The sequence below is a fragment of the Takifugu rubripes genome, chromosome 5, assembly GCF_901000725.2.
Source record: "Takifugu rubripes chromosome 5, fTakRub1.2, whole genome shotgun sequence".
In the NCBI taxonomy this organism is placed as follows: Eukaryota; Metazoa; Chordata; class Actinopteri; order Tetraodontiformes; family Tetraodontidae; genus Takifugu; species Takifugu rubripes.
This window is the reverse complement of record NC_042289.1, coordinates 13,914,355-13,941,518: the sequence shown is the minus strand read 5'-3', so window position 1 is coordinate 13,941,518 and position 27,164 is coordinate 13,914,355. Positions and strand designations below refer to the sequence as shown.

The 27,164-nt window shown below is 51.0% G+C and overlaps 6 protein-coding genes, 3 long non-coding RNA genes and 2 other non-coding genes across 15 annotated transcripts; 5 read left to right on the top strand and 6 right to left on the bottom strand.

The window, feature by feature from the left end:
* The first annotated feature begins 744 nt into the window (after positions 1-744).
* Positions 745-7,649, top strand: bcat2 (branched chain amino-acid transaminase 2, mitochondrial). 2 transcript variants are annotated; one of them, XM_003965011.3, is made up of 11 exons: positions 745-998; positions 3,902-3,967; positions 4,247-4,447; positions 4,534-4,644; positions 4,921-5,040; positions 5,128-5,291; positions 5,775-5,917; positions 6,032-6,117; positions 6,184-6,324; positions 6,418-6,492; positions 6,771-7,649. In XM_003965011.3, the coding sequence occupies exons 1-11, from the start codon at positions 981-983 to the stop codon at positions 6,810-6,812; spliced, it is 1,167 nt and encodes a 388-aa protein (XP_003965060.1). In that variant the 5' UTR covers positions 745-980; the 3' UTR covers positions 6,813-7,649. The 2 variants fall into 2 exon arrangements, with proteins under 2 accessions (XP_003965060.1, XP_029692009.1); XM_029836149.1 differs by having other exon boundaries at positions 748-998; positions 4,071-4,447.
* A 190-nt stretch (positions 7,650-7,839) lies between these two features.
* On the bottom strand, positions 7,840-10,254 carry ifi35 (interferon-induced protein 35). Of its 3 annotated transcripts, none has more exons than XM_011604341.2 (10): positions 10,171-10,254; positions 9,935-9,960; positions 9,807-9,854; positions 9,560-9,664; positions 9,374-9,490; positions 9,159-9,303; positions 8,860-8,969; positions 8,600-8,783; positions 8,126-8,232; positions 7,840-8,052 (listed from the first exon to the last, which is right to left on the bottom strand). In XM_011604341.2, exons 2-10 carry the CDS (start codon positions 9,947-9,949, stop codon positions 7,870-7,872), a joined length of 1,014 nt encoding a protein of 337 aa, XP_011602643.2. In that variant the 5' UTR covers positions 9,950-9,960; positions 10,171-10,254; the 3' UTR covers positions 7,840-7,869. The 3 variants fall into 3 exon arrangements, with proteins under 3 accessions (XP_011602643.2, XP_011602644.2, XP_029692012.1); XM_011604342.2 differs by having other exon boundaries at positions 9,935-10,017; positions 10,171-10,227; XM_029836152.1 differs by having other exon boundaries at positions 9,935-10,227.
* Positions 10,255-10,549: 295 nt separating this feature from the next.
* rpl27 (ribosomal protein L27) lies at positions 10,550-12,441 on the bottom strand. The gene is made up of 5 exons (XM_003965009.3): positions 12,343-12,441; positions 11,815-11,897; positions 11,554-11,723; positions 10,721-10,831; positions 10,550-10,631 (listed from the first exon to the last, which is right to left on the bottom strand). The coding sequence occupies exons 2-5, from the start codon at positions 11,893-11,895 to the stop codon at positions 10,583-10,585; spliced, it is 411 nt and encodes a 136-aa protein (XP_003965058.2). The 5' UTR covers positions 11,896-11,897; positions 12,343-12,441; the 3' UTR covers positions 10,550-10,582.
* Positions 12,442-12,576: 135 nt separating this feature from the next.
* rundc1 (RUN domain containing 1) lies at positions 12,577-17,105 on the bottom strand. Its single transcript, XM_003965008.3, has 5 exons — positions 16,583-17,105; positions 15,874-16,032; positions 15,235-15,433; positions 15,064-15,156; positions 12,577-14,938 (listed from the first exon to the last, which is right to left on the bottom strand). Exons 1-5 carry the CDS (start codon positions 16,967-16,969, stop codon positions 14,076-14,078), a joined length of 1,701 nt encoding a protein of 566 aa, XP_003965057.1. The 5' UTR covers positions 16,970-17,105; the 3' UTR covers positions 12,577-14,075.
* A 589-nt stretch (positions 17,106-17,694) lies between these two features.
* LOC101068463 (uncharacterized) lies at positions 17,695-19,230 on the bottom strand. The gene is made up of 4 exons (XR_003888454.1): positions 19,073-19,230; positions 18,641-18,735; positions 18,178-18,426; positions 17,695-18,001 (listed from the first exon to the last, which is right to left on the bottom strand). It is a non-coding gene; the product is annotated as an uncharacterized lncRNA (long non-coding RNA).
* A 491-nt stretch (positions 19,231-19,721) lies between these two features.
* Positions 19,722-20,962, bottom strand: LOC115249823 (uncharacterized). The gene is made up of 3 exons (XR_003888455.1): positions 20,756-20,962; positions 20,440-20,651; positions 19,722-20,350 (listed from the first exon to the last, which is right to left on the bottom strand). It is a non-coding gene; the product is annotated as an uncharacterized lncRNA (long non-coding RNA).
* Positions 20,315-23,439, top strand: slc25a39 (solute carrier family 25 member 39). 2 transcript variants are annotated; one of them, XM_029836150.1, is made up of 11 exons: positions 20,315-20,618; positions 20,969-21,028; positions 21,153-21,203; positions 21,475-21,584; positions 21,667-21,734; positions 21,959-22,083; positions 22,150-22,323; positions 22,402-22,511; positions 22,580-22,661; positions 22,757-22,837; positions 22,906-23,439. In XM_029836150.1, exons 1-11 carry the CDS (start codon positions 20,456-20,458, stop codon positions 23,016-23,018), a joined length of 1,137 nt encoding a protein of 378 aa, XP_029692010.1. In that variant the 5' UTR covers positions 20,315-20,455; the 3' UTR covers positions 23,019-23,439. The 2 variants fall into 2 exon arrangements, with proteins under 2 accessions (XP_029692010.1, XP_029692011.1); XM_029836151.1 differs by lacking the exon at positions 21,153-21,203.
* Positions 21,985-22,993, bottom strand: LOC115249824 (uncharacterized). Its single transcript, XR_003888456.1, has 2 exons — positions 22,855-22,993; positions 21,985-22,701 (listed from the first exon to the last, which is right to left on the bottom strand). It is a non-coding gene; the product is annotated as an uncharacterized lncRNA (long non-coding RNA).
* Positions 23,440-23,841: 402 nt separating the features above from the next.
* Positions 23,842-26,962, top strand: rpl3 (ribosomal protein L3). The gene is made up of 9 exons (XM_003965006.3): positions 23,842-23,940; positions 24,530-24,722; positions 24,912-25,080; positions 25,390-25,525; positions 25,711-25,897; positions 25,974-26,236; positions 26,314-26,409; positions 26,514-26,633; positions 26,858-26,962. Exons 1-9 carry the CDS (start codon positions 23,938-23,940, stop codon positions 26,900-26,902), a joined length of 1,212 nt encoding a protein of 403 aa, XP_003965055.1. The 5' UTR covers positions 23,842-23,937; the 3' UTR covers positions 26,903-26,962.
* LOC115250087 (small nucleolar RNA U83B) lies at positions 25,559-25,652 on the top strand. The gene has a single exon (XR_003888648.1). It is a non-coding gene; the product is annotated as a small nucleolar RNA U83B (small nucleolar RNA).
* Positions 26,678-26,808, top strand: LOC115250085 (small nucleolar RNA SNORA54). Its single transcript, XR_003888646.1, has one exon. It is a non-coding gene; the product is annotated as a small nucleolar RNA SNORA54 (small nucleolar RNA).
* Positions 26,963-27,164: the final 202 nt, after the last annotated feature.

Genomic DNA, 27,164 nt, shown 5'->3' with positions numbered 1-27,164 from the left:
TTGCAGCTTTGTCCGCCCTCGCTCTGCAGGAGTCCACAGCAACACAGCATGAAGCACTTCCCCTGAACCTTTTCCATGTGCTGTTTTTAATGTGTGACGCTAGTTCCTGGTGACTTTCTGAGGTTCCTGTTCTGTTTCCTGCTGAATGAGGTCACTGGCTGCTTGGTGCTGCATGAAGAATCCACTCAGTCGTACATTAACTGGGACGGTCAGATGTTCTTCAGCTGTTCTCCTGGAGTTTATTACCCAGTTGCATCTGTTCGTGTGACCTTTGACCCCCCAGTGTGTATCTGAGCCCAGTCCTTGTGTCTTTCGAAGCAGTTTCAGATGCCTCAGCACATGTGGATCCGTGCAGGACCTGATTCATGTGTTGGGCCCAGCCCAGCCTGTCCTCGAGGTGGATACTGAGAGAGCAGAAGCCCTTCCTGACTTATGCATCTCTAAGTTCCTTCTCCTCTCCTCTGTCTTGTAAACAACACGAACTTTGAGTTTTCTGATGAAATCTTCAGTCCCCATTTCGTATTTAACACCCGCCTCGTGCCAAACGTGACCAGGTGACACTGGCCACGCCTCTTCAACCGACCAATCAGCAGCCGATTTGTGCGACCAATTTTTCCGCATCTTTTGGCGCATGTGTCTCGCTCGTGGCCAATCAGAAGTCACGTTGCAGTCGCGCCCCCAGTCTAGTCGTTGGTGACGTCATGGCGATTTAATCACAAACCTTATTTCTGTAGTTATTCACTGTCCGGATGAAGTTGGGTTGTCTCAATAAAACGCAAAAATGAGGTCAAACCCAAGACTTAACAGTTCGCCGTGGCTGTAAATGAAGCAGTTTGATTTCTGAACCTTCTCGTGTTTGATTTTTGTTTGGTTTCTGGGCCGCGTCTCGTATTTCAAGGCGGAACTAAAGTGTTGACATTGAGCCGATCATTTGTTTCCGCACGGGCCATTAAAGCGCCATTTCTCGTCGCGTGTCGGAGATGGCAGCCTTCCGGTCGGTGAGTTCACTGAGCAAAGTGCGTGTTTGTGGCCGTTTTATCGCCCGTCCCGTCAATGATTCCCGCGGCACCAGCGACCCGCACGCGCCGACGTTCGGCGGCTTTGACCGAGTTCGTTTCCCGCAGTGAACCGCAAAAAGAGCGGCTTCAGCCAGTCTTCATGTTAAAATTCGACCAGTGCTGAACTTGTTAATAACCAACACTGAAAGAATCCTAAAGAGTCGCGGTCACGCGGGTTAAACATTCACCGACACGCGCAACATTTCGGCAAAACACTCAAACTTGACTTTTATTTCTTTTTGAAATCACTGGCAGCCAAACTGAGTTGGTGGAGTTTCGGGTACATTATTCAGTTAATCCGGATTCTGCGTTAATAATTATTTGGTTATTATAATCTAATAATAATTCTTCCCTTCGGCTTTATTTTTAAAACATAAATATTTTAACACACACGGGAGATTTTGAAAAAAGCTTCAAAATCTTTAAAGCGATGTTTGTAATACAGGAAAATCTTGCGTCGTCCACGTTGACATCCGAGCTGGTGGAGGACAAACAGGACAGACAGGACAGAACAGGAGGACAGACAGGACAGGACAGGAGGACAGGACAGGACAGAACAGGAGGACAGACAGACAGACAGACAGGACAGAACAGGAGGACAGACAGACAGACAGGACAGAACAGGAGGACAGACCAGGAGGACAGACAGACAGACAGGACAGAACAGGAGGACAGACAGACAGGACAGACAGACAGGACAGAACAGGAGGACAGACAGGACAGGACAGAACAGGAGGACAGACAGGACAGGACAGAACAGGAGGACAGACAGAACAGGAGGACAGACAGGACAGAACAGGAGGACAGACAGGACAGAACAGGAGGACAGACAGGACAGGAGGACAGAACAGGAGGACAGACAGGACAGAACAGGAGGACAGACAGGACAGAACAGGAGGACAGACAGACAGGACAGAACAGGAGGACAGACAGGACAGGAGGACAGACAGACAGGACAGAACAGGAGGACAGACAGACAGGACAGGACAGAACAGGAGGACAGACAGACAGGACAGAACAAGACAGACAGACAGGACAGAACAGGAGGACAGACAGACAGGACAGAAAAGGAGGACAGACGGGACAGGAGGACAGACAGACAGGACAGAACAGGAGGACAGACAGACAGGACAGAACAGGAGGACAAACAGACAGGGGGAGAGACAGACCCAGTCATCTGTCATCAACATTCTTAGTCTTAGTAGAATAAAGACTTTCTGCTGCTCTCACAGGGAAAAACTCTGTGGATAAGATTCTGATCGTGGCCCCTCAGTTCTATAGAACTATTCTACCTGTCTGTCTGCCTGTCCCCCTGTCTCCCTGTCTGTCTCCCTGTCTCCACCTGTCTCCCTGTCTCCACCTGTCTCCCTGTCTCCACCTGTCTCCACCTGTCTCCCTTTGTCTCCACCTGTCTCTCTGTCTCCACCTGTCTCCCTGTCTCCACCTGTCTCCCTGTCTCCACCTGTCTCCACCTGTCTCCCTGTCTCCATCTGTCTCCACCTGTCTCCCTGTCTCCACCTGTCTCCCTGTCTCCACCTGTCTCCACCTGTCTCCCTGTCTCCACCTGTCTCCCTGTCTCCACCTGTCTCCACCTGTCTCCACCTGTCTCCACCTGTCTCCCTGTCTCCCTGTCTCCACCTGTCTCCCTGTCTCCACCTGTCTCCCTGTCTCCACCTGTCTCCCTTTGTCTCCACCTGTCTCCCTGTCTCCACCTGTCTCTCTGTCTCCACCTGTCTCCCTGTCTCCACCTGTCTCCACCTGTCTCCCTGTCTCCACCTGTCTCCCTGTCTCCACCTGTCTCCACCTGTCTCCCTGTCTCCACCTGTCTCTCTGTCTCCACCTGTCTCCACCTGTCTCCACCTGTCTCCACCTGTCTCCCTGTCTCCACCTGTCTCCACCTGTCTCCCTGTCTCCACCTGTCTCTCTGTCTCCACCTGTCTCCCTGTCTCCACCTGTCTCCACCTGTCTCCCTGTCTCCACCTGTCTCCACTTTGTCTCCACCTGTCTCCACCTGTCCTCCACCTGTCTCCAACCTTCTCTCTGTCTCCACCTCGGTCCTGCCCTGTCTCCACCTGTCCTCCCTCTGTCTCCACCTGTCTCCCTGTCTCCACCTGTCTCACCTGTCTCCACTGTCTCCCCCTGTCTCCCTGTCTCCACCTGTCCCCCTGTCTCCACTGTCTCCACCTGTCTCCCTGTCTCCACCTGTCTCCCTGTCTCCACCTGTCTCCACCTGTCTCCACCTGTCTCCCTGTCTCCACCTGTCTCCCTGTCTCCACCTGTCTCCCTGTCTCCACCTGTCTCCCCTCACCTGTCTTCCACCTTTCTCCCTGTCTCCACCTGTCTCTCTGTCTCCACTGTCTCCTGTCTCCACCTGTCTCCACCTGTCTCCACCTGTCTCCCTGTCTCCACCTGTCTCCACCTGTCTCCCTGTCTCCACCTGTCTCTCTGTCTCCACCTGTCTCCCTGTCTCCACCTGTCTCCACCTGTCTCCCTGTCTCCACCTGTCTCCACCTGTCTCCCTGTCTCCACCTGTCTCCCTGTCTCCACCTGTCTCTCTGTCTCCACCTGTCTCCCTGTCTCCACCTGTCTCCACCTGTCTCCACCTGTCTCCCTGTCTCCACCTGTCTCCACCTGTCTCCCTGTCTCCACCTGTCTCTCTGTCTCCACCTGTCTCCCTGTCTCCACCTGTCTCCACCTGTCTCCCTGTCTCCACCTGTCTCCCTTTGTCTCCACCTGTCTCCACCTGTCTCCACCTGTCTCCATTATTCCTGAAGATGTTTCTGATGGTTACGCAGCAGCGTTCCCGCCTTTTATTGCTTCTCTTCCTCCTCTCGCCGCTCCAGGCGCTCCAGGGACGACTGTTGCAGGTCCGGAACTTCCGCTCGCTGCGATATTCCAGCTCCTTCAAGGTAAAAGCTGCTCGCTGGGATCTTCAACGCTATGTTCTGTACCAAGAATTTAAAGGTTCTCTCTTCATCTTTCTCCCATTTCCTGACTGATCGTTTAATTCAGTTTAATTTGATTGAATCAGGACCGATTCTGCCTCCTCTGTGATCGAGTCCACTAATTTAAGAGCATGCTCTGCTAATAACATTTAAAGACATCACTGGTATCTGTCACCCGCTTTGCTTCGGTCTCGTCTGCTTCTTCCTTCGCTCCTCTTGTCTCGTTCCTCACCTCCGCCCCAGGCGGCCGATCTGGTCCTGGAGCGCAGCGCCACATGCAGGCCCAAGCCCGAGACCTCCAGCTTGGTTTTTGGAAAGCAGTTTTCTGATCACATGTTGACCATTAACTGGTCCGAGGAGAGCGGATGGGAAGCTCCTCAGATCAAACCCTTCCAGAACCTGTCGCTGCACCCTGCTAGCTCCGCCCTGCACTATTCCATCGAGGTGAGGCCACACCCACACGCCAGGACACATAGCAGGGGAGACAAACGTACAACTGCTGTCCTGTGTCCTTGGCCGTGTCCATCCAGCTGTTCGAGGGCATGAAGGCGTTTCGCGGCGTCGACAACCACGTCCGGCTTTTCCGGCCGATGATGAACATGGAGCGGATGCACCGCAGCGCCGACAGGAGCTGCCTGCCCGTGAGTCCCCCTCCGAAGCTGCTGCTGATCCAGCAGGACTGACACGCGTCCCGAGGACACTCAGGACGAGGCTCAGTTGCTGAGTGTAAACAGCAGGGTTGGTCAGTGTGGCGCTTCAGCCGCTTTGACCTTCAAATCCTTTTAAATCGTTCTAACACGAAACAAAAGTGAGAAGGAAGTCAGTTATCTCAAATTAAAATGGTTGATCCTGTTGTTTTCGGGAGATTTTCAGGCCTTTTGAAGGTTTTGGACATGACGAGACGTTTGTCTCTGTAGCTCTTTGATAAAGGGGAACTGTTGGAGTGCATCAAGAAGCTGGTGGAGGTGGACCAGGAGTGGGTTCCCTACTCGCAGGACGCCAGTCTCTACATCAGACCCACTTTCATAGGAATTGAGGTGAGACTTGGTGTCGAACTCCAACCTGCTAACTCCCAAACAGGCACTTCCTGGTTCGGATCACCTGACTCCACCTCTGTTCTCCAGCCCTCCCTCGGGGTGTCTCGGGCTGGGAAAGCCATGATATTCGTCATCATCGGCCCAGTGGGACCCTACTTCGCCACTGGATCCTTCAACCCGGTTTCTCTGCTGGCTGACCCGTCGTTTGTCCGAGCTTGGAAAGGTGGAGTCGGTGCGTTTAAGATGGGCGGGTAGGTCAGCTAACATTAGCTTTAATCAAAAAGGGATGACGTAATCTTCCTATTTAACCACAGAAATGTGATATCCTGAACCTGGGAGTCACGTGACCCCGCTGACCCCTGCTAACATGATGAAGCTTCACTGGTTAGAAATGGTCAGACCAGTCGGGCCAGTCCTCATTATTGTTGTTGGCACTGATGCTGCCACATTCCAGACGGCCTGGAATCAAAGCTGCAACACGACTGACACATCCTGAACCGTCGCCTCGTGCTTATGTAATGCTGCCACAGCCCCTCCCACAGGCCTAGCAGCCCCTCCCACAACCCCAGTAGCCCCTCCCACTAACCCCTCCATTTAGCAGCAGTCAGATGAAACCTCTACTGTGATTGGCCGACTGGTTGTTTCCTGTGGAATCAGCTTTGATCAGAACTGACGGCTGATCACTTTTGATTTGTTTGAGTCAGTGATGCAGCAGCTCTCTGAAACATCTGCAGGAACTACGGGCCGACCATCGCCGTGCAGTATGAGGCGCTGAAGCGCGGCTGTCAGCAGGTCCTGTGGCTGTACGGAAAAGAGGAGGAGATCACCGAGGTCGGGACCATGAACCTCTTCATCTATTGGACCAATGAGAATGGAGGTCAGAACCACTCTACTGGTCCTACTGGAAGCTGTCATTGGCCACTCATGCTTGTGTGTGTGTGTGTGTGTGTGTGTGTGTGTGTGTGTGTGTGTGTGCACGTGCGTGCCCCAGAGAGGGAGTTGGTCACCCCTCCTCTGGATGGAATCATCCTCCCGGGAGTGACTCGACAGTCTCTGCTGGATCTGGCCCGGTTGTGGGTAGGAAGAGCTGATTAGGTGCTGATTAGGACGAAAGGTCCATGTTTGATGGTTTTGGTGCTTCAGGGTGAGTTCAAGGTGACGGAGCGGACGATGGGCATGAAGGAGCTGCTGGGAGCCCTGGAGGCTGGCCGGGTCCTGGAGATGTTTGGCGCCGGGACGGCCTGTGTGGTCTGTCCGGTGGGCAGCCTCCTCTACAGGGGTCAGGTGGGCCGTCCTCGTTAACATGATGGGACGACCTTTACTGATGCGCCCTGACGACCTTCTTGATTATGTTTGATGGTTCTGTTCCCCTGGCAGACGATCCACATCCCCACCATGCAGAACGGTCCAGAGCTGGCCAAGAGGTTCTACAAAGAGCTTACTGATATTCAGGTGAGGACTCGGCGAGGATGGGGGGCCACCTGGTGGCAGCAGACGGAACTGCACCAAACGGTCACATCAAAGTAGCTGCTTTGATGTGTTTTTGTCTGCATATTTACGTTTAAAAAATTAAAAACTGAACTTTCTCCTTTTCTACAGTCCATTGAACTGAACTGTTTTAATATATTTTTAACCTTTTTTCCATTTCATGTTGACTAATATTGTGAGTTTAACCCATTTCAGAGAGACGCTTTTTGAACCGGTCCTTTTCTTCTTCTTTTTCCCGACAGTACGGACGCACTCCCAGCAAATGGGCGCCGGTGGTCGTTTAAAAGTCGTGTTCGTCACGGCTCCATGATCTTCCTGTCGACACACTCCTGCTTCCTGTTACTTATTTTCCTGTTTTCCCCCTAATGTGGACCTTCACGGGATTCCGTCATTTTCTAACTGAATATTACAAGTAATTTAAATTGTGGAGTTAGCTGTTTACGACAAAGTAGAAAACACTTCAAACATGTTCGATTATTCTGTGGACAGATTGTTCACGTTAGCTGTACGAGATGAACAAACAGTAGTGACCTTTTTAAGTGTGTGTGTGTGTGTGAGACCTGTAGATTGAGGCCATCTGAGCTGTTGTGTTACTGTATCAACGTTACTGAGCGCCTTCGTAAAGGTGCAGCTTTTAGAGAAACACTTCCATTTGAATGTTTGTGGTCTGATGTGATCGCTGACCCACACAGATGATGATTGGATGACCCTGGAGAGGAGGAGGAGCTAATGTAGCGCAACACTACCGAGGTTTTAAATTGCTTGACGTGATTGAGTCTGTGACAGGAACCAGAGTTCGATGCACGAGGAACATCTGGAAGAGCAGACGTCTGATGTTCAGTTCAGGTTTAATCAACCTTTACCTGCTGTTTCACTGGACCGACGGGGGCTCGACGGGGGCTCGTCCCTCTGAACAAACTCCCAGTCCAACATTTTTCAGATCAACTTTTAGAAAACGTTTTGTTTTTTCAGTTTTCCAAACGTGCGTCCAACTCTGGTCCCCCCGAGAACTTGGGGTCCGTCTCCTGGAGACGAGTCTCGTTTTAATGTTCCGTTACTTTAATTTGTTTTTACAATAAATCAGAAATGATCCTCGTTGCTGAAGGTTTTGAGCACTTTGACACCAGACTTGCTGATTCTTTTCCTGCTGGTTTGATTCATGGATGCAGTTTTAGACTTCAAAGTTTGTTTTTTAACCACAGAAAAAGCAATTAAAGCAGTTAGTTTCATATATTTTGGTTTCAGCATTTTCTTATTTTATGCAATATTAAATGTAACTTTAAGATGAGAAAACAACACATTTCCACCTTCTTTACTTTATTAGCTGCTTTATTGGGTTCGTTAGCCCGTGAAGATGGCCGACGTGCACTGACCCACCGGGTTGTACACACATTGCAGGATTTCGCCTCCGCCGTTGCTGCCCTTCTGGAAGTGGACGGCCAGGATGTCCTGCAGGGTGTCCTGGTCCAGGACATCCAGGATTCCTGTCAGCAGCACCGTCCTGGAACAAGCCTGCACCTTGGCCTGGAAGCAAGAACGGCCACATGAGCCCACAAGATCCAAAACTAAACCTGAAGCAGGAAAGGGAGTCGATCACCTCCAGTCGGCTCATCTGTCCGTTGATGAACGGCCCCACTCGGACTTTGTGTGTCGCCTTGTGCACCTCAATGTTGTGGAACTCCTTGAGCACCAGCGCGTCGACAACTGAGGGGCAGACACACAAACGTTACCACGGGGGGGGCAGAGGAGCCCGGGAGCAGCCCCGGGAGCAGCCCGGGAGCAGCCCGGGAGCAGCCCCCGGAGCAGCCCCGGGAGCAGCCCCCGGAGCAGCCCCGGGAGCAGCCCCGGGAGTAGCCCGGGAGCAGCCCCCGGAGCAGCCCCGGGAGCAGCCCGGGAGCAGCCCCGGGAGCAGCCCCCGGAGCAGCCCCGGGAGTAGCCCGGGAGCAGCCCCCGGAGCAGCCCCGGGAGTAGCCCGGGAGCAGCCCCCGGAGCAGCCCCGGGAGCAGCCCCGGGAGCAGCCCCGGGAGCAGCCCCAGGAGCAGCCCGGGAGCAGCCCTGCTCAACAACTCACTTCCTTCTTCTGAGAACAGGATGACCACCGTCCCGGAGTCCTTATCCAGCCAGCAGCTCTCCACCTCTCCGCCTCCGTTCGCCTTCTTGGAGAAGTGGAAGCCCAGCTTGTCCACCAGGCTCTCCGCTTCCATCTGTGGCAGATCGGAGACCAGAATCCGGCGAGAACAGATCACAGAATCCATCTGCAGGACAAAAGATCAGTGAATCCGCTGACGGAGACCAATGATGGACGGTCAGATTTTAGTCGGGTTCTTCTACCTCCACCTGTTTGGGCACCACGAGCTGGACCGGCTGGGCCTCCACCGTGATCCTGTGCCCACATTCCAGCTTCACGATGTGTTTCTTCATTTTCAGGATCTGTTTGGCCACTGAGAAGCAACAAGAAAACATCAGCTGAAGACTCGTTACTCTCAGACGTCCTGCCTGAGCCAAATCCACCCAGGAAGCAGCTGGATCCCTCACGCTGGATCCCTCACACTGGATCCCTCACACTGGATCCCTCACGCTGAATCTCAGAAGATTCGTGTCGCTCACCTGGAAACTGCAGGTAAACTCACCCGCGTCCTCGTCGAACGTGATCAGCGCCGTCCCGCCGTCCATCGGGTACACAACACGTGACTTGATGTCCCACGCCGGCGCGTTCCTGGACGACGCCGTCAACAGTCCCAAGTAAATGTCCCGCTGAGGGAGACGGGACAAGACCTGAAACGGAGGCCCAGATTTAGCGGGATGTGGGCGATGGTGGCGGTGGGCGGAGCTCCGAGGGACCTACGTCCTCCTGCTGGTTCAGTCTGTCCATCAGGCTCTCCTCCTCGCTCAGGGCAGCCGTCACACTCTGGATCTTCTTCAGAAGCTCGTCCTCCTCCTGCCGGAGCTGGTTCAGCCTCGCCTACGGGACAAGACCTCTGCTTATCTGCCCCCAGTGGATCACGCACACGGATCGTTCCATCGGCCGAACCTCTTCCAGATGGAGCTTCTCGGCGCGGTCCTCCTGGCTCGGTCGACTGCTGCCGAAGGCTGCAAACGTCATCTGCTGCTGGCTGACGGTCAGGTCCACCAGCTCCTGTTGGCCCATCAGCAGGAAAGATTTGCTGCATCGCACCGACTCAATATTTGTTCCACAACTGTCTCCACACAAAACTCGTCTGTTTCTAAAAGAATTGTAGCTTCGGCCCCACCAGACAGTCGCTGATGGTTGCGGGTACCTGCGGCTGATCTTCAGATGAAGACTGAATCGTCACCACGCTGAAATCCTAAAACACATTTAATCCAGCGGTTCATCGAAATATCTGTTGAGTTTCTAAATACGTCACGAAGGAATCATGTGTCTCACCTCTTCTGATGACATCGTGAACAGATCTGGAAGAAAAAGAGTTTAACGAAGCTCGAGAGACGTCGACCGGACTTGAGTTCTCTCTGACCCGGACGGTTGAGAACAATCGATAAGTTTTAAAGAACCACTTCCAATCGGTGCGATCGATAAATTTGGTGTTCCAAAACAGATTAGGATGAAAGATGAAAGCCAAACACCCAAATGTAGTTGTTTTTAGAGCAATTCTCAAGTCTTACCTTCCTCAGACAAAATCACGCCTTGCTTTCACTTTCGTTTTCATTTGCCTCCTGGCCGACAGGGGGCGCGTCACCCTGAAGGGGTAACGTTCACCGCCGGAAGTTCTTTACACTTCCGGGTGAAAGTCATTAGCATGTTGACGTCACAGGCCAGCACGCGTTTGAGTTCTAAGGACCCAAAACAAATATACTGGTGCTCGTTGACTAAATTCATTTTAATTTTCTCTTAAGGTTTCTTTAGCATATTGCAAACATTAGCATAGCGTTCACACATCAGATGTAGTCCGTTACGCTAACCGCTGACATTTCACCCCCACCACAGAAGCCTCAGCAGTTATGAGCCTTGCCAAGGAAAAAGGAAAGAACCAGCCTCTTTTTGTCCATTTTTAAACGTTTATTTGTGAAACTGAAGTTAGAATCGGAGTTTCTGGAAGAACCACTTGTTTTTGCCCGTCTTGTACCTGGAAGAAAGATGAAATTCCAGCTTCAGTCAAAGCGAACATGTGATTTGACGACGTTAGACCCTCAGCTCCCGCGTAGCCCGACTGACCTCTCCTCAAACTTGACCTTGGCCTCCCGCCTGGCTTTACGTTTGAGGGCCGGATCTCTGAACACGTCCTTGTTGACCACAGTTTTGTCCAGAGGGATGTCCACGGAGTACCTGGAGGAAGCACACGTCAGGTCACATGACCCAGGGCCACCCTGGGATATTTCCAGGTAAACAGGCTCAGCGGGGAGACATTTCACACGTCCGGACATTTAACTCCACATTTCTGAGGATTCATCGGCTTTCTCAGCACTCACTGACATGGCAGCAGCGTGACCACCCACAGTTACAGAATCAGGATAATTCCGCAGGTTTGAGGCCGCTCGCTAAAGTTGCTGACAGATTTCTCCCTCGACTCATCTGAACATTCATTCGTTCGTTCATTAGCAACAATCGTCTCCGCCTGTTTCAGCGCTCCAACAGAACCAGCCTGCAGACATACTGACAACGACTGATGTCAGGAAGCTTCGGAGGAACTAAACATGCTGTTATGAAGAACTTTAAGGCCTCCCACATCTGGGTGGGGGGGTGATTGAAATGACTGGGGTTTTAAAACGGGTCAATATCAATTCAGACTATTAAAGACAGCATCGACCCCAGAACAGCACCGATTATTAGGATGATACAATAATCACCAATCAATGTAGTTCTAGTGACAATGAACAGAACCGGATCATAATTCTGTCATAAGGACAGATCAGCAGGTGGAGAACATCCAGATGTTGGTGTCAGAACATTACAGGTAAATAAGATGAACATTTCTACACGACTGGAGAAACACATGAAACATCTTCCCCATCCAGAACCTCCCCCAACACCAGGGCAAGACCACCGACCTGGTGGGCATCAGGTGGTTGTAGTTGAACACCTTGACGAAGGCCTTGATCTTGGACCTCTTGGCGATCTTCTTCTTGCCCATGGTGGTGGTGACTTTGCGGGGGTAGCGGTCGATGCCGGCGACCAGGGCGTGACTGTAGGGGCGGTCAGCTGTGCCGTCGTCGATGTTCTGCGAACACCAGAGCTCAGAGGTTACCTGCCGGCAGGTTCGTGGTACCGGGCGGACACCACCTGGACCGTGCGGCGGAGGCGACACCAACCTTAACGATGACAGCCTTGCGGCCGGCATAGCGTCCGGCCAGGACCATCACCACCTTCCCAGGCTTCATGAACTTGCCCATATCTATCAAAGGAAACAGTCAACAGTCGAGTTGCTTCCAGTGCGACATCAAATTCAACCCGTTTATCTCGGGCTGTTACTGCCGCCCGGCTGCTAGCGTAGCATTAGCATTAGCCACCAGCTAGTCAGCATTGGGCTTCAGTAACACGGGCGCAACCAATTCCTATCAAACATCGGCGGCGTAGTTCTGCTCCCACTGAAGCAGCAACGTTTCGGTGCCAACTGATCCGCTGGGAGCCAAATGGAAGCGGCCATGTTGAATTATGCGCCACGGCACCGAAAGGTTGTTAATAGTTGCTTAACTCTCCTTAGAGATGTAAAAAGCCAGTGAGAACGGACCGGCCTGAGTTAGAGGAGTGTTTGTCCTCAGACTGATGTGGCAAAAACGGTAATAATAAAGTAATCTGGGAAGATGGATGAAGATTGTTTCAAGGAAATTTACACTCACTTCTGCTGCTCTACGGCCGCCGCTAACAGGAAAGGAAGTAGGGGAGGGTTTTTTCAACTTTGACCCCGCCGCTGTGACGCAACTTCCGGGTAGTTGGGCCTTTAAAGGAAGGTTTTACTTTGTTACAATAAAACGGTGCTTTTAAATGTATTCAACACATGTTTTTTCAATATATAGATATTTTTTATTTTGAAAGGATTGGCTTTTATTCCAAGCAACAAACTGCACTCTTTATTTTATATTCATTCATTTATTGATACATTTCTAATCAACCTCGAGGCGAGTTGATAGTTACAGTTGATAGAACAATTGAGACTATTTGATTTGCCTATTTTGTTTTTCTTACTGTGAAAATATAAATTTGTAACCAGAGTATTGTGTATGAGGGCAAAATTTGATATTTCACTAATATAAATGCAGCTTTTGCCATTTCTGACAATTAATAAAACAATTCATGCATCTTTCCTCTGAATTCTAAAAGACCAATTCTCAGACTCAATAACTCATTTATATTTCATTTTAGTTACATATATAGTTTTTGAACATGATAAAAACAAGACTCACAATTCACAAATATAGACTTAATTTCATCTTCATTATTTTAAAGCAAGCAAATAAAAATAACAGAAAACAAATGATTTAGTGTGAGATTCAAAATGGGAACATCAAAGAAATCTGCTCTAGATAAAATGTGCACTCCAAAAAAACAGATGATTAATTAAAACTGAGAAAATCAAAGAAAATATAAAGCAACTATAGAGTTAAAAGTAACTACAAACAGACCCGTTTCTGCAGTAACAGTTAAAATGTTCTCGAATCACAAGGTGCAGATTGGTAAAATCTCAGGAGACATAAAGACATCTAAGAGGTCAGAGGTTAATCACAGATGGAGGCTTCAGGCCCTCAACAGGACAGAAACATTCAGAATGTGGAATCCAACCTGGCTTTAATAGCATCGGGCCTTTTTACATTCAAGTTTGAAAGATTACACACGTGCAACGTTTCTCAGTCTCTGGAAGAGAAGAACTTGTTACCAGAGAGCCAAAATGATCCTGCAACTGTCTTACAAATGGAAATAAATAGGATATTAAATTAACATCGAAAGCCACTCGCTGTCTGTTGCCGGGGGGGAGAGAAGCAGCAGGCAAGAAGATGAAACCTGCATCGCAGCCAGACCACATCACCACCGACGAACCGAGCGCTCAGCAGACACACAACTACTGGCTAAATAAATAAAAAGCACTCATTTAAAATTTCAAGGATCAAAAGTCTTGCATTAGCTGCTAATGTTGCTACCGTGAGCTAACACCCAATAGCTACAGTGTCTGGACCAGACAGTAACGCAGCAGTAGCGTCATGCTAGCATTAGCATGTCGGTCATATTTGTCCTCGTTTACATAGTTTTGGTCCATTATTTGGTCACTGGTCCACATTATTATGTAGGAGCCACAGGATCAAGCACTTACTTGGGGGTCTTTGGTGCATAGGTCAGGGTTGGGGTCCCAAAGGTCAGGAAGGTGTCACTAAACAGAAGGTTCTTCTCTGTTTTAAGGCAGGCTAACACCAAAGGATGCTATATGCATTAATCAGACCCCCCAACCACTCTCACTTAGCAGGCAAAAGTCAAATACTTGAGGTGAGTCGAGACTGAATCAACATCCAAACGAGTTCCAGACGTGAAGGGCGTCTTGATCCGGGGCGGTTTGGTCCAACTCATCTTGCGTGTGTCCTGCTCAGAAGGCGTCTTTGATATTCTTCAGCTGCTGCACAGCCAGGTCCACCGGGAGGTTGAACCTCAGGTGACTGATGCGGCCCAGGATGCGCAGCGCTCCCTCAAAGCCCGTCTGGGCCATGTAGCTCCAGGCCTGGTAGTGAGGGTGCACCAGGGTCCCGGACTTGCAGAGCAGGTTGAGCCACGACACCAGCCGCTGCTCGTTCAGAGCCATGCACACCAGCGCTTTGAACTTGGTGTCGGGACCCCGTTTGTAGCGACCGTGTTCCTTCAGCACACTGTGAATGGCCCACAGCAGAGACTGCTTGGGGGTGACGGTCACGGGGCCGCCCCCTACAGGCAGGCTGAAGGACTGAGACAGTTGGCGGGCCGGCGACTCCACAAAGGCCTTTCCATTCTTGGAGTGGTAATACTTCACAAAGAGGTCCCAGGGGTGCATGGTGTGAGGAGCAGGGTGGTGAGGCAGCAGGCAGGAGATGGGGGCCAGGACCAGGCTCATGGTCTGGGAGGGGCAGAACAGGCCGTGAGCCAGCAGCTCTTTCAGAGCCAACGCCAGCTCCTTCCTGACCGACGAGGTGAGCTCGTCTCGAGGTCCCAGTGCCGCATTGCTGGTGTAGTTGACGACGTGCTCGAGGGCAGGCTGCCGACGGGAGCCCAGAACCCGCACCTTCTCCACGGCGCCCTCCAGGCGCTGCAGCAGGGGTCCGTAGTCCTGCTCGGATGTCTCTGGAGGCCACACCCTCTGTGGAATATGTCCAGGGCTGCAGCCAAACTGGCTGACAGCAAACATCTGCAGCACAGCCAGCGCCCTCTGGATCAGCTGAAGGCCAGATTCTCGGATCTTTTGGGCCTGCTGGGGATCTACTGCAGAGAGAGACAGAGGTTTATGTGACCGGGTTCTTCCTGGTGGGTTCAGACTGGTGACTGCAGCAACTCTGCCACTAGCATGTTAGCACAGTTGCCCAGAGAGACGCCGAGGTGCCACCTACCACCCTTCTTCATCCCTGAAGCTCTGCCGCTGGCCGAGGTTGGCGAGCGCTGACTGGACCCGTCCTCCGACAGCAGCGGGTTTCCTGCCTCATCTGTGAGGAGGACAGACGTTGGTTAAGACCACAGAGCCGCAGGTCCATTCCAAACCGCGAGCAGACCGCTCATCGCACCCTGGATGAAGTTAATGAACATCTCCAGGTCTCGGATCTGTGTTTTGAGCTGCTCCACCAGCTGCTCTTTGACCCGGGCAGGGTTCACGATCTGGGCGATGGCGGCGTCCACCCGCTGCCGCAGCTCCTCGGGCGACAGCTTCCCGATGTCCTCGTTCAGGTTCACGTCCAGCTTCTCAATCAGCTCATCGATGATGACCTGACGGCAGGAGGAGAGGCTGAAGGTTATCGGCTCATCTGCTGTGCAGGGGCCGCACCACTTACCCTCTAGCGCCCCCACCGGGGCAATTTTTGAGTCATAAAAGTTTGGCGAATGATTTGAAAGCTTTAAGCCCCGTTGGATTTTAAGCGTCAGTGACGAGGCTGCAGCTCGACGCCGGCGGAGGCCACCTGCTGCTTTAGACCCTTTTCCACAAGTTTCAAAGGTAAACGGAGCAGAAGAAAACAGGTTTTGTCAGAAACATCGAGAACAGCTGATCATACAGCCCCGAGAGGATTAAAACTTGTTCCACCTGATCAAAAACAGGAAGACTTTCAAAACCGTCAGAGCACAAAACATCCAGACGTCAACATCAACCACGGAGATCCTTTCAATGGGGGGCTGAGAGGATCTCCGGAGGTTCCCCCGCCTGCTCCTACCTTCTGCCTCTCCATGACCACCGACTGTGGCAGCGAGTCGTAGCTCCCCTCCTGGTAGGCGAATCTCTCCAGGTCGTCCAGCTGCGTCTTCAGCTGAAAGATCAGATCCTTCTGCTTCTCTCGCTGAGCCTCCAGACGTTCTCTCGTCTCCCTTTCAGTCTGAGAGTCACACAAACGACCGCTTTAGCATCCAGGAAGCACACAGACAAGGTTAGCTGGCGTGTTAGCACCAAAGCCTCCAGCTCACCAGGTCCTCCTGGGAGGGAGCAGAGAACCACAACAAAGAGCAAGACCTGGCCCACAGAGAGCCAGCACGGGAACGCGGCTCAGACTCGACCAACCACATGAAGATCAGCCCTGAAGCTCACCTGACAATAAACTGCTGTGCTGATTCTGTCTCTTTAAAAATGGACGCGAAGACGCAAGAACGATGGGAGACGGTGCCCTCCTTCATCACCAGCTGCTTCTTCGCATCTCATTTTATAATTGTCATAAGTGACACATTATCAGCTTTAAGGTGTGAAACAGGAAGAAGAAACGTGTTCCGACATTTACACACACGATGAATACGAGCTACAATCAGAAGATTCTCCTCTGCTTCATCACCAAGATTATCGATCCTTCCAGTCTTACTGGGCCAAAACCGCTCCACAAAATAATGCTAAACCACTGTGGTTCCGACTCTGGTCTCTGGACCAGCAGACCTCACCGAGTTCTCCAGCTGCCCCTCGTCCCGGGCTCGGCAGCCCACCACATGCGGGCAGCCCCTGAAGGCGAACTCCTCCAGCTCCGCCAGCATCTTCTCCTTGTCGGCGCTCGGAGCGTGAACGATCTGCTTCAGCCGGAACTGGACCTGGGCGAAGTGCGAGGTGAGGGCGAGCAGAGAGGAGTTCAGCAGGGCCTGCTCCTCCTCCAGCTTCTCCAGGCGAACGGCCATGTCCTCCTCGGCGGCCGCCTCACAGCCTCCCGACAGCGACCGGCCGACGGTGCCGCCTTCGAGCTCCGGACTGGCCACAGCGCCCACCGGCGCCCAGCGCTCTCCAGCACCGGCGAAGGCGGCCTCGCTGTCGGATGCTGACAGTTCCTCTGTGGACATTTTGGAGCCGGAACCGTGATCGTGCGCGTGTACGTGACGGGCTGAGACCCCTCGCTCCGGCTGCTCCTGCACGGACGACACGGATCACAGAAACAGGTGCGCCGCCATCTTGGAAACGATGATTCATACGTCAGCGGGGGGAGTGAACGTAAGAGCGGATACAGCGGCGGAAGAGCGCACCCCTTCAAAATGAAAGTCACGGACGTCATAAGACAACAACGAAAACAATCAAATATTTCTGTGTGATTTGGATCAGTGTGAGTTAGGACCTGCCACTAGTAGTTAGTGACTAAATTAGACAGGGTTCTAGCATTCGTTGTAAATTTGTTCTTTTTCTGACACATTTTCTTCTCTATTTCTGACCCCCCCGCCCCCAAAAAAGACGTGGGGCAGTACTTTGATATGAAAAATAATAACATAATCTTATATGATGTGAAAAATCCAATTGTGATTAATCCAACTTTTTGATTTCAAATTAAAAATAGGTAAAAATTGAAAGCAAAAGGGGGAGGGGATCAGAGAGACAGGCCACTTAAGATGGGAATAAATATGATGTAAATATAAATATGTGCTTTCTCAATTAAATGAAAATAACTAAATAGAAAAAGCAAAATTGAAAACAAGCAGAAGGGTTGTTCCTTCAGAATTCTGATCCAGATCTAAAAATAAGCCGCAGACACGATATCGCTTCAAATACACAAAACAGCTTAATTAGATAGGAAAAATATCAAAACCTCAAGATGATTTAATTCAAATATCAGTTTCATGCTAATGACTCAATTTAATAGAAATGATTACTGACGTGAGTTACATCGTTCTTTTAAATGCAGCTGGAAAACAAGGAGAAATGAGAGAGACTGATGACGATCAGACTCCAACAGTTCCATCACTGCGTAGAACAAACAGTCAGATCAGCTTCTCGTCGCCCCAGTTGAACCAGCGAAGGCGGCGGGTCTTCAGGGAACATTGTCCTCCTTCCGAGCAGGTGTAGCCGGTGGGACAGCAGTGCTTCATGTCACTGCAGCACACCGCCTTTCAAAAGGACAGAGAAGGACAAGAGCAGTATTAAGTATTAAAGTATTAAAATACAGCCCCACATGTGAGTTACAGATGCAGGTGGAGCTAATCTGGACCCCACGCGGGCTTGATGCCAGCTACAGAGCAGGACTTTTAAACTCTTGAATGAACACAAGACAGATTTCTTGTACTTGTGGAGAGGGGCAGCAGCCCCAGGTGGTGGGTGATGTTCTGCAGCAGGTCTGGCCGTCTTTGCAGCTGGTCTGCTCGTCACACCGGACGTCTCGGAGCGCCACCTGGAGGCCGGCGTCCATGCGAAGGGCAGCAGGAAGCTTTGGGAACCAGGACATCACTGAATCGCCCTTGATGCAGGAGGTGCTCTGCTCGTCACACCTGTACTGGGCGGGGCAGCAGTAATTCCTATCTGGGCAGCACACAGCCTGGACAGGAAGTGAGACAGGAAGTGGAACCTACTTCTTTTTTCACTGAAGTGAAACAGGTGCGGTGTGCAGCACAGAGTTCAAGCAGATGCTCCTTTTCTCCGCCTCAGGATTTTTCAGTGGAAAATATAATATTGTAATTTAACTTTAATGAGGGAAACTGTTGTCGTTTTAAAAACATTTTGTGTGTGTGCCTGCGTGTGTGTGTGTGTACCTGCGGTAGAGGACAACATGTCCATTTGTCACTTCCGTCCTTACAACAGGTGTAATTATCTGGACACACCTCAGTGTCACTGCATGGAACGACAGCTGGAAAATAAGTTTACTTCTCAACATGTGTAGCAGAAACACTCAACGAGCTCAGAATTCCGCGATTTAAAACCAGACAGGCTGCACAGGGAGTTTCAGCAGGAACTTATAGGAGCCTATAGAGGAGCTCTGGGCTAAATGGAGTTCTGGTCTGACCCCCTTTTTCAGAGAAATCTCTGCTCCCCCTGCAGAATTTTGTGATTTAAAATGGACTATAAATGGACTTCCAGATGGACTATAAAGTTGTGAAGGTATAATTAAAAAGGAGCAGCTTGTTAATCTTCTGGATTAATGTTGTGTTTTCTGGATCTGTGATGTTTGCAGGAGCAGATTTCACCTGTTTTAATGCAGGAGCGTCCGTCCGAGCTGCACAGGTGACCTTCAGGACAGCAGCGTTTTCCATCAGGGCAGAGAACTTCCTGCAAACATAAAACATACAACTGTTCTCCAAATTCATTTCATCCTCTTTCAACAAAATCAAATCTTTATTGTCTACAGTGAAGTGAAACCGCTTTTTTTTTATCAGCAAAAATCACTGTTCCTCTTTTTAACAGGAAGTAGAAAGTCTACTACACCGGCGGTTTTGTCACTTTCTTAGTTTGACCATTTTAAAAACTGTGAAACATGGTAAAGGCTTGGGCTGTGTTTCTGTGGAGATTGTCCTCTGTCGAGGTGATTGTGAGGATGAGCAGACTGGTGGGACTACAGCATCACAGCAGGGGGCAGAAAGCTCGTTTCAGCTCGTTTCAGAGAGCCAGCTCGAAGACTTTACTTCATTTTATCGCCCTGTCAACATATAACATGTGGTTCCGTTGGAACAAGTTAACATTTAGGAACAAATGTGCTTGTTTTTGAAATTAAACCCTAGAAAGTTATAAAACATCTTAATGGAGAAATTAAACTGTATATTTCGTAGTCATTTGACCAGCTATGAAGACATTCCCCCACTTTTTTTTAATCAAATATATTTAGTCAAAACAGTTTTCAGAATTTGTCTGTTAATATTTAATCAACACTTTAACCGATTAACGTGATACATAGAGCAGGAATGTCATTTGTCTCATTAAAATTAAACTTTAACTCAACATTTTTTCCTTTTAAATACAACAACAGTCAGAACAAACTGATGAAATGGAACAGCAGAAAACCAGTAAAACCAGAAGATTTGCTCAGAAACGTGTCTTTTATTCAAATCATCTTCGGCTCTTTGCATGTGATTATAACGGCTTCCGCAGCCGTGAGGAGGCTCTGGCTGCACAACCCTGATAGCTTATCATCACCTGAGGTCCAGCAGCCGCTCCCCTTCTGTAGCTCCTCATCTGTAGCTCCTCATCTCTAGCTCCTCTTCTGTAGCTCCTCTTCTGTAGCTCCTCATCTGTAGCTCCTCATCTCTAGCTCCTCTTCTGTAGCTCCCCTTCTGTAGCTCCTCTTCTGTAGCTCCTCTTCTGTAGCTCCTCATCTGTAGCTCCTCATCTGTAGCTCCTCATCTGTAGCTCCTCTTCTGTAGCTCCTCTTCTGTAGCTCCTCTTCTGTAGCTCCTCATCTGTAGCTCCTCATCTGTAGCTCCCCTTCTGTAGCTCCTCTTCTGTAGCTCCCCTTCTGTAGCTCCTCATCTCTAGCAGGAGGACAAGATGATCACCGATCACCAGTTTTATTGGACCAAAAACACACGCTAGGAATTCAGATAATATGGAGCATTTCCACCTGGAAGAATGAGTTGATGTTTCCTCTGGAAGGTCTCTGGCTCAGCTGCTGTGTTTCTGTGGTCCGACAGACGGCCAGGATGGGGGAGCGGGCTGCTCCAGACGCCGCCGCCGCCGCCATCTCGCCCACGCAGCAGATGATGGCGTCCAGCACCGGAGCCCTTCTCACGTCCGTCTTTGGTGAGAGCAAAGGTCACTCACTCCTGATGCCACCTGAACCCGAGGGGAACATCACCTCCCTTCAGCATCACAACCGATCAATCGACCGATTCATTAATGAGGTGATCGGCTGAGTGAAGATGGCCGCCTGTTCTCACCAGCAGGCCCGACTGGCGCTCTGCTGTGGCGAGAATGTTGCCAGAATCTGTAATGTGGTTCTAGCTGGTCCAAACGCTGTCAGTCACGATATGTCACAGTCGGAACCAGGGTACATACAGTGGACTTGGGGGGGCCCCTCCTCTTCCTCCGTCCTCAGACACTTAGTGTGTGTTAGCCGCGTGTGTTAGCCGTGTGTGTTGCTGTGTTTGCAGTCACGCCGCTGGACGTGGTAAAGATTCGGCTGCAGGCCCAGCAGACTCCGTTCTACAAAGGTCAGTCTTCTTCTGTGGTTTTCCCACAGTCTGAGTCTGTTCACTGTTGCTTTGCTAACCTGCTGCGCCTGTTGTTCGCGCCTGTTTGTCTTTTCTAATCCTGCTGCTCTGCCTGTTTCTGTAGCTTCACACTGCACAGCGGCTCCATGGGAAAGTGTCATTCATCCTTCCAAGTGTGAGTATTGACAGCCGCTGCTAAAACGCCCTAAATCTTAAAATCCAAGACGCAGCAGAGGTCCACGAGCCGGTTTCTTCCCTGTTTTTCTGTCCCTCCACTCACAGCCAGCTCTGGTCAACCTGCAGCTTTTGCTAACGTGCTAAGACTTTAGCTTGTCCCTCTGTCAATCTTTTTCAATAAAGAGTCATCAGAGACGAGGACAGAGGTCGTCTTCGTGTCCCGTTTGTTCTCCTCCACTGTAGTCAGCTGTACTTCTGCCCCCCCACAGGGAAGTGTTTCCTGTATTGTAACGGATTACTGGATCACATCTACGTGTGTCAGAAGGGCAACAGTTGTACCAGATGGTATAACACACAGACACACTTCAGTGGCACTCTGGTGAGTCCCCCCCCCCCCCCCAACACACACACACACACACCTCCCATTCCGAAGCGTCATCAGGTCACCTCTTTCTGTGTAGGATGCTTTTGTGAAGATCACTCGATACGAAGGCGCCAGGTCTCTGTGGAGCGGCCTCCCACCGACGCTGTGAGTGTTTCTGGACTGGAAAATACTGGTTCTGAGACCCATACGAGGACCAAACTGTAGTGGGATCATCAGAGAAGTTCCTGTCTCTGAAAATATTCCCGACACTTTCCGCCGGTTGTGAACCACTAGGGGGCAGCATGGAGGCCCCATGTGCTGTGAAGAAAAACATCCCATTTATTTTCAAAGTGTATTTATTGGATTCCTCTTCATTTGCATGTGTGTAGAATGATGTCTGTGCCCGCCACCGTTATCTACTTCACCTGTTACGACCAGCTGCGTGACTACCTGCGATACAGCCTCGGTCTCCAGGGCAACCACATCCCACTGATTTCAGGGGGCATAGCCAGATGTAAGTCCACGCCATCATGCGGACAGCCCGTCTCGCTGGTGACCTACAGAGGTTGTGTGTTTGCAGTGGGCGCGGTGACGGTCCTCAGTCCTCTGGAGCTGGTCCGGACTAAGATGCAGTCCCGCCGGCGACCCTACGGCGAGCTCTTCGCCTGTATCCGCTCGGCAGTGTCCCAGGACGGCGTGCTGTCTCTGTGGAGGGGGTGGGGTCCCACCGTGCTCAGAGACGTCCCATTCTCAGGTGAGAGCTGCGCCACAGGTCCCAAACGTGCGCGGAGCTCGGCAGGAGTGTGTTGCTGACGTGAGTGTGTGTCTTCAGCTCTGTACTGGTTCAACTACGAACTGCTGAAGAGCCGGTTGTGTCAGTGGTGTCAGCTGACCGAGGCCAACGTCTCCATCAGTTTCACGGCAGGAGCCTCTTCAGGAGCTGTGAGTAGTCCAACGTTATCTTCACGGTGCTCGCCATCGTGGCCGCTCACACAAACCTTTGGCTGCAGATCGCTGCTATCCTGACGCTGCCGTTCGATGTGGTGAAGACCCGCAGACAGATCCAGCTGGGAGAGATGGATTCTCTGGGAGGTCTGGGAGGCCCCTCCCTTTTCCCCATCATCTCATTTACCTGTAAAGAACACAAGAGGTTTCTAAAATGTCTCCTGGCTATTTTCCCTCTGCAGCTTCTCTGAAGCGAGCCTCGTCCACCTGGCACATCATGAAGGAGATCTGGGCGGAGCTGGGCTACAGAGGCCTGTTTGCAGGTAGAGCTCAGACTCACCTTCAGTGGCTCCTTGGTTGCTTGTTGGCTCACCGCTGGCTTCTTCCTCAGGCTTCATGCCCAGAGTGATCAAAGTGGCCCCGGCCTGCGCCATCATGATTAGCACCTACGAGTTTGGAAAGTCTTTTTTCCGGAGGAGGAACCTGGAGGGAGAGTGTGCGTGAACAGGAAGCTCTGCGCACAAGTGTGCACAGGCCGCACATGCAAGCTGCACACCCAGAAATGTTAAAATGTGATGTGAGCTGTTCAGGGACCAAAGTCTCCAAGCTCCAAGGGAAGGAAGACCTCTCGACTTCTCCGGGTTCCTCGGCTCCTCCCGACACAGTTTGTTGGCTGAGCTCAACTGCGGTCGACTTTTCTTAGATAAGCTGCAGAAGCACGGCGTGACTGGAGACCAACTCAGTTCTCAAATCTCCTGATTTTGTTCTTTTTGTACCACTTTAGTGCTGTGAAACAGAAAAAAAGAGTGTTTTTGTGTTATTGCTTCATTCCTGTTGGCTGGAGGGAACCTTGACGTTAGTCTACATAAATCTTCATGGGGAAAATTGGGAGCAAATTATCTGTTACATTTAAAAGAATTATTTTATATTTCAAAAAAATATACTGTGAAACAGGTTTCTTCTTTCACTGGTGACAATTTTCCACAACTGGCTCATAAAACCATTGTTATGCCTTAATCTGGCAGATTGTCTTTTCTTGTATGATGAATATTATGGTAGTTAATGACTTGATTTGTTTTAAAAAATGTATGAGATGTATTAAATAATTGTCAAAAATTAAGGTTTTTTTGTGTTTCAGATGAAATTCACAACAAATCACACCGTTACAAACTGTGGTTTTAGAAAGAAGTGTTTTGCTCTTGTAAGTCTAAATATATTTTTAAATATTTACCTAATATCAAAAGTCTTAAAGTAACATTTTCACCGTTTAGCTGCTGTGTGCTGAAATTGCGGCACCTCGTGGCTCCACATAGGTATTTCCGGTAGCAGACGAGAGTCTCGCCGATTCCCGCGATGTTTCCTCTTCGTATATATAGCTTCATTTCCTGACGTTGGGCCTCTTTGAAATCGGACTGGACTGAGAATGGTGAGTGTATCTGAGACAATCCCACCGTCATCTACAACATCCGTTGGCTTTAACTTCATTTCTTCGCTTATATGACGTTTAATTTTGACGTTTTTGTTTAATTGATGCGTCCTTTCCAAGTCGCTGTTTTCAATCTTTTTCACCGGATGCCGGTGTTTAGAAGGTTCAACATGGCAGTTGTAGTCGGGCCTTTAACGTTTGGTTTTCTTTCTTTTAAAATGCTACTGTTACCTATATGTAATAACGTGTGTGTTTCCCGAGGACCGCTGTAATAGATTCCATAACCTGTAATCAGACTTGGCAGCACAAGTGTGCCCATGTAGCACGCTGCGTGCTAACTGTGGCTAAGCTAGTATCGTGGCACGTCCATGTAACCGGAACCATTTTCTTGACTCGGATGGAAATATAAGTCGTGTGTATGTTTTACTCATACTTCTCGTGGGAGGATACACCTGCAATTTTAATATGAAATACTTTAAAACCAAAAGACTATAAATTGTTGTAAATTCACACTACTGACGTCACTGGTGAACTTAAATGCAAGTTTCCATTTCGACCGTCTGCTGAAGAGTTTCCCCGTTTCTCGCAGTCCCACCGCAAATTTTCGGCTCCACGCCACGGATCTCTGGGGTTTCTGCCCCGCAAGAGGAGCCGCCGACACCGAGGCAAAGCCAAGAGCTTCCCCAAGGATGATCCCAGCAAACCCGTGCACATGACGGCCTTCCTGGGCTACAAGGCCGGCATGACGCACATCGTCCGTGAGGTGGACAGACCAGGATCAAGTGAGTGGGGGGGGGCAAAGTTTGAGAGTAGAAATGTGATGGTGTGCCTTTGATGAGACCCTCGACGGGCGGACACAATGGGCCTCAGGCCCTTGCTGAATGTCGAGTCCTGAGCGACATCGGATTAACTTTAGATCACAAATATCAGCCGCGTCCTCGATCTCATCGTACTGACTTGTTTTCCTGCAGAGGTGAACAAGAAGGAGGTGGTGGAGGCCGTCACCATCGTGGAGACCCCTCCCATGGTCGTGATCGGGGTCGTGGGTTACGTCAACACCCCCAGTGGTCTCCGTTCCTTTAAGACCATCTTTGCTGAACACATCAGCGACGAGTGCAAGCGCCGCTTCTACAAGAACTGGTGAGTGGACCGGAAACGGATGCTCCAGATGTCCTTGGCTTTGTGGAAATGGTGGTTTTCAGCCAGCCTAACGTCCCGGTGGCCTCTGGCAGCTCCGCTCAGGTGCCGCGTGCCCTGATGAGCTCCAGGCTCCTCTGGCCAGTGGAAAGTGCTTCCTAGAAACTGCGCCATGAGCCAAAATCTGTTGGCTGTTTCCCCTTTCTGTGCACCATGAGGAGGATGAGCAGCCGAGCACTGCGTCCTTTCGCTGGCCTCAGGCTATGAAGGACCTGTGCCAACCCTATCCCTTCCTATGCTACATGCTAACAGGTACAAGTCCAAGAAGAAGGCTTTTACCAAATACTGCAAGAAGTGGCAGGACGATGAGGGCAAGAAGCAGCTGGAGAAGGACTTTAACCTGATGAAGAAGTATTGTCAGGTCATCCGCGTCATCACCCACACACAGGTTAGCATTCATTAGCTTCTGTAGCGGCCTTCAGCTGCGTCTGTGATGAGACCACGGATCTGGCGCCAGGCGTGGCGCCCGACACACATGAGGATACCTTCCATGCTGCCTTCCTTCTGAGACCGACGCTGCTGTGCTGCTGTGTGTGCGCGTGCTGCTCCGTTCTAAGCCGCCTGTCTCTGCAGATGCGCCTGCTGCCCATCAGGCAGAAGAAGTCTCACCTGATGGAGGTGCAGCTCAACGGCGGCACCATCTCTGACAAGGTGGACTGGGCCCGCGAGAAGCTGGAGCAGTCCATCCCCATCAACACGGTCTTCACCCAGGACGAGATGATCGACGTCATCGGGATCACCAAGGGTCACGGCTACAAGGGTGAGGAAAAGGTCATGTGTGGGGTTGGAGGGGTCGCTCCTGAGTTCTTTAAAGGAGACCGTGTCCACTGTCCCAGGTGTCACCAGCCGTTGGCACACAAAGAAGCTTCCTCGCAAGACGCATCGTGGTCTGCGGAAGGTGGCGTGCATCGGTGCCTGGCATCCGGCCCGCGTGGCCTTCTCGGTGGCCCGTGCTGGTCAGAAAGGCTACCACCACCGCACGGAGATCAACAAGAAGATCTACAAGATCGGCCAGGGCTTCCACACCAAGGACGGCAAGCTGGTGAAGAGCAACGCCTCCACCGACTACGACCTCTCCAACAAGAGCATCAACCCCCTGGTGAGAGACGCTCCTGGAGGACTTCCAGGACCAGATGGAAGTGTTCTGTCTTAACTTTGTGGCCGTGTTCCTATCAGGGTGGGTTCGTCCACTACGGAGAGGTGACGAATGACTTCGTCATGTTGAAGGGATGCGTCGTAGGAACCAAGAAGAGGGTTCTGACCCTGCGCAAGGTCAGACGTGGACAAATGTCTTCAACGGCAGCTTAAGATCTGGCTGCTCTGGAGGATGCAGCTGTTCGGGTCCACTCTTCTAAATGAACCTGCTCTGTTTTCAGTCTCTGTTGGTTCAGACCAGCCGTCGCGCGCTGGAGAAGATCGACCTCAAGTTCATCGACACCACCTCCAAGTTTGGTCACGGACGCTTCCAGACCATGGAGGAGAAGAAGGCCTTCATGGTAAGCCTGAAGCTTCCAACGTTTCATGATCAGAGCCTGAATGGCGGCACCGTTCGTAACCTGGTTCACCCTCCGTGTGAACTCGGGTTCCATTCCGGTGCTACAGCGAGCTCCGGTGAGGCAGGGGAGCGGCGCCCTTCTGTGTTGGCTCCCTGTTCACTCTCCGGAAACACGAGCGCCACGGCGGCCAGGACCGGCGTCTAACGGTTGTTTCTGTCCAACAGGGACCGCTCAAGAAGGACCGCCTCGCCAAGGAGGAGACGGCCTGAAGAGGCTCTGCAGAACCCTCACAGCTGTTGTTGTCTCTAATAAAGTGGAACACCAGAAAACGCGTCCTGTTCTTGATCTCGAAGCAGGTGGTTTCAGGTGTGGACCCTGATGTGCTGTGGTGGACAGACCTGTTCGGACAGGTGGTCTCTGCCGGGACAGGTGTGAGGTGATCCTGGTGTTCCGCCTCTGGCCTTAGACCAACGCCCTGGAGATGATGGAACATCCCATTCTCCAACACCTCGAGGGTCCATGTCTGCTTGT

Coding starts and splice junctions, on each gene's coding strand:
- rpl27 (XM_003965009.3), bottom strand. CDS start 11,895: ATGGGCAAGTTCATGAAGCCTGGGAAGGTGGTGATGGTCCTGGCCGGA. Junction 11,724..11,814: donor GCAAGGCTGTCATCGTTAAG/GTTGGTGTCGCC, acceptor TGGTGTTCGCAG/AACATCGACGACGGCACAGC. Junction 10,632..10,720: donor AAGGTCAAGTTTGAGGAGAG/GTCAGTCGGGCT, acceptor TCTTTCTTCCAG/GTACAAGACGGGCAAAAACA.
- rundc1 (XM_003965008.3), bottom strand. CDS start 16,969: ATGTCCACAGAGGAACTGTCAGCATCCGACAGCGAGGCCGCCTTCGCC. Junction 15,434..15,873: donor TGGTCATGGAGAGGCAGAAG/GTAGGAGCAGGC, acceptor TCCTGCCGTCAG/GTCATCATCGATGAGCTGAT. Junction 15,157..15,234: donor GTTCATTAACTTCATCCAGG/GTGCGATGAGCG, acceptor TCCTCCTCACAG/ATGAGGCAGGAAACCCGCTG.
- slc25a39 (XM_029836150.1), top strand. CDS start 20,456: ATGTTTCCTCTGGAAGGTCTCTGGCTCAGCTGCTGTGTTTCTGTGGTC. Junction 21,029..21,152: donor GCAGACTCCGTTCTACAAAG/GTCAGTCTTCTT, acceptor CTGTTTCTGTAG/CTTCACACTGCACAGCGGCT. Junction 21,735..21,958: donor AGCGGCCTCCCACCGACGCT/GTGAGTGTTTCT, acceptor GCATGTGTGTAG/AATGATGTCTGTGCCCGCCA.
- rpl3 (XM_003965006.3), top strand. Junction 25,898..25,973: donor CAAGGGTCACGGCTACAAGG/GTGAGGAAAAGG, acceptor CCACTGTCCCAG/GTGTCACCAGCCGTTGGCAC. Junction 26,634..26,857: donor AGGAGAAGAAGGCCTTCATG/GTAAGCCTGAAG, acceptor TCTGTCCAACAG/GGACCGCTCAAGAAGGACCG.
- ifi35 (XM_011604341.2), bottom strand. Junction 9,665..9,806: donor CATCTGAAGATCAGCCGCAG/GTACCCGCAACC, acceptor ATGGGCCAACAG/GAGCTGGTGGACCTGACCGT. Junction 8,053..8,125: donor GACAGATGAGCCGACTGGAG/GTGATCGACTCC, acceptor TCTTGCTTCCAG/GCCAAGGTGCAGGCTTGTTC.
- bcat2 (XM_003965011.3), top strand. Junction 5,041..5,127: donor CCACTTTCATAGGAATTGAG/GTGAGACTTGGT, acceptor TCTGTTCTCCAG/CCCTCCCTCGGGGTGTCTCG. Junction 5,292..5,774: donor GGTGCGTTTAAGATGGGCGG/GTAGGTCAGCTA, acceptor AAACATCTGCAG/GAACTACGGGCCGACCATCG.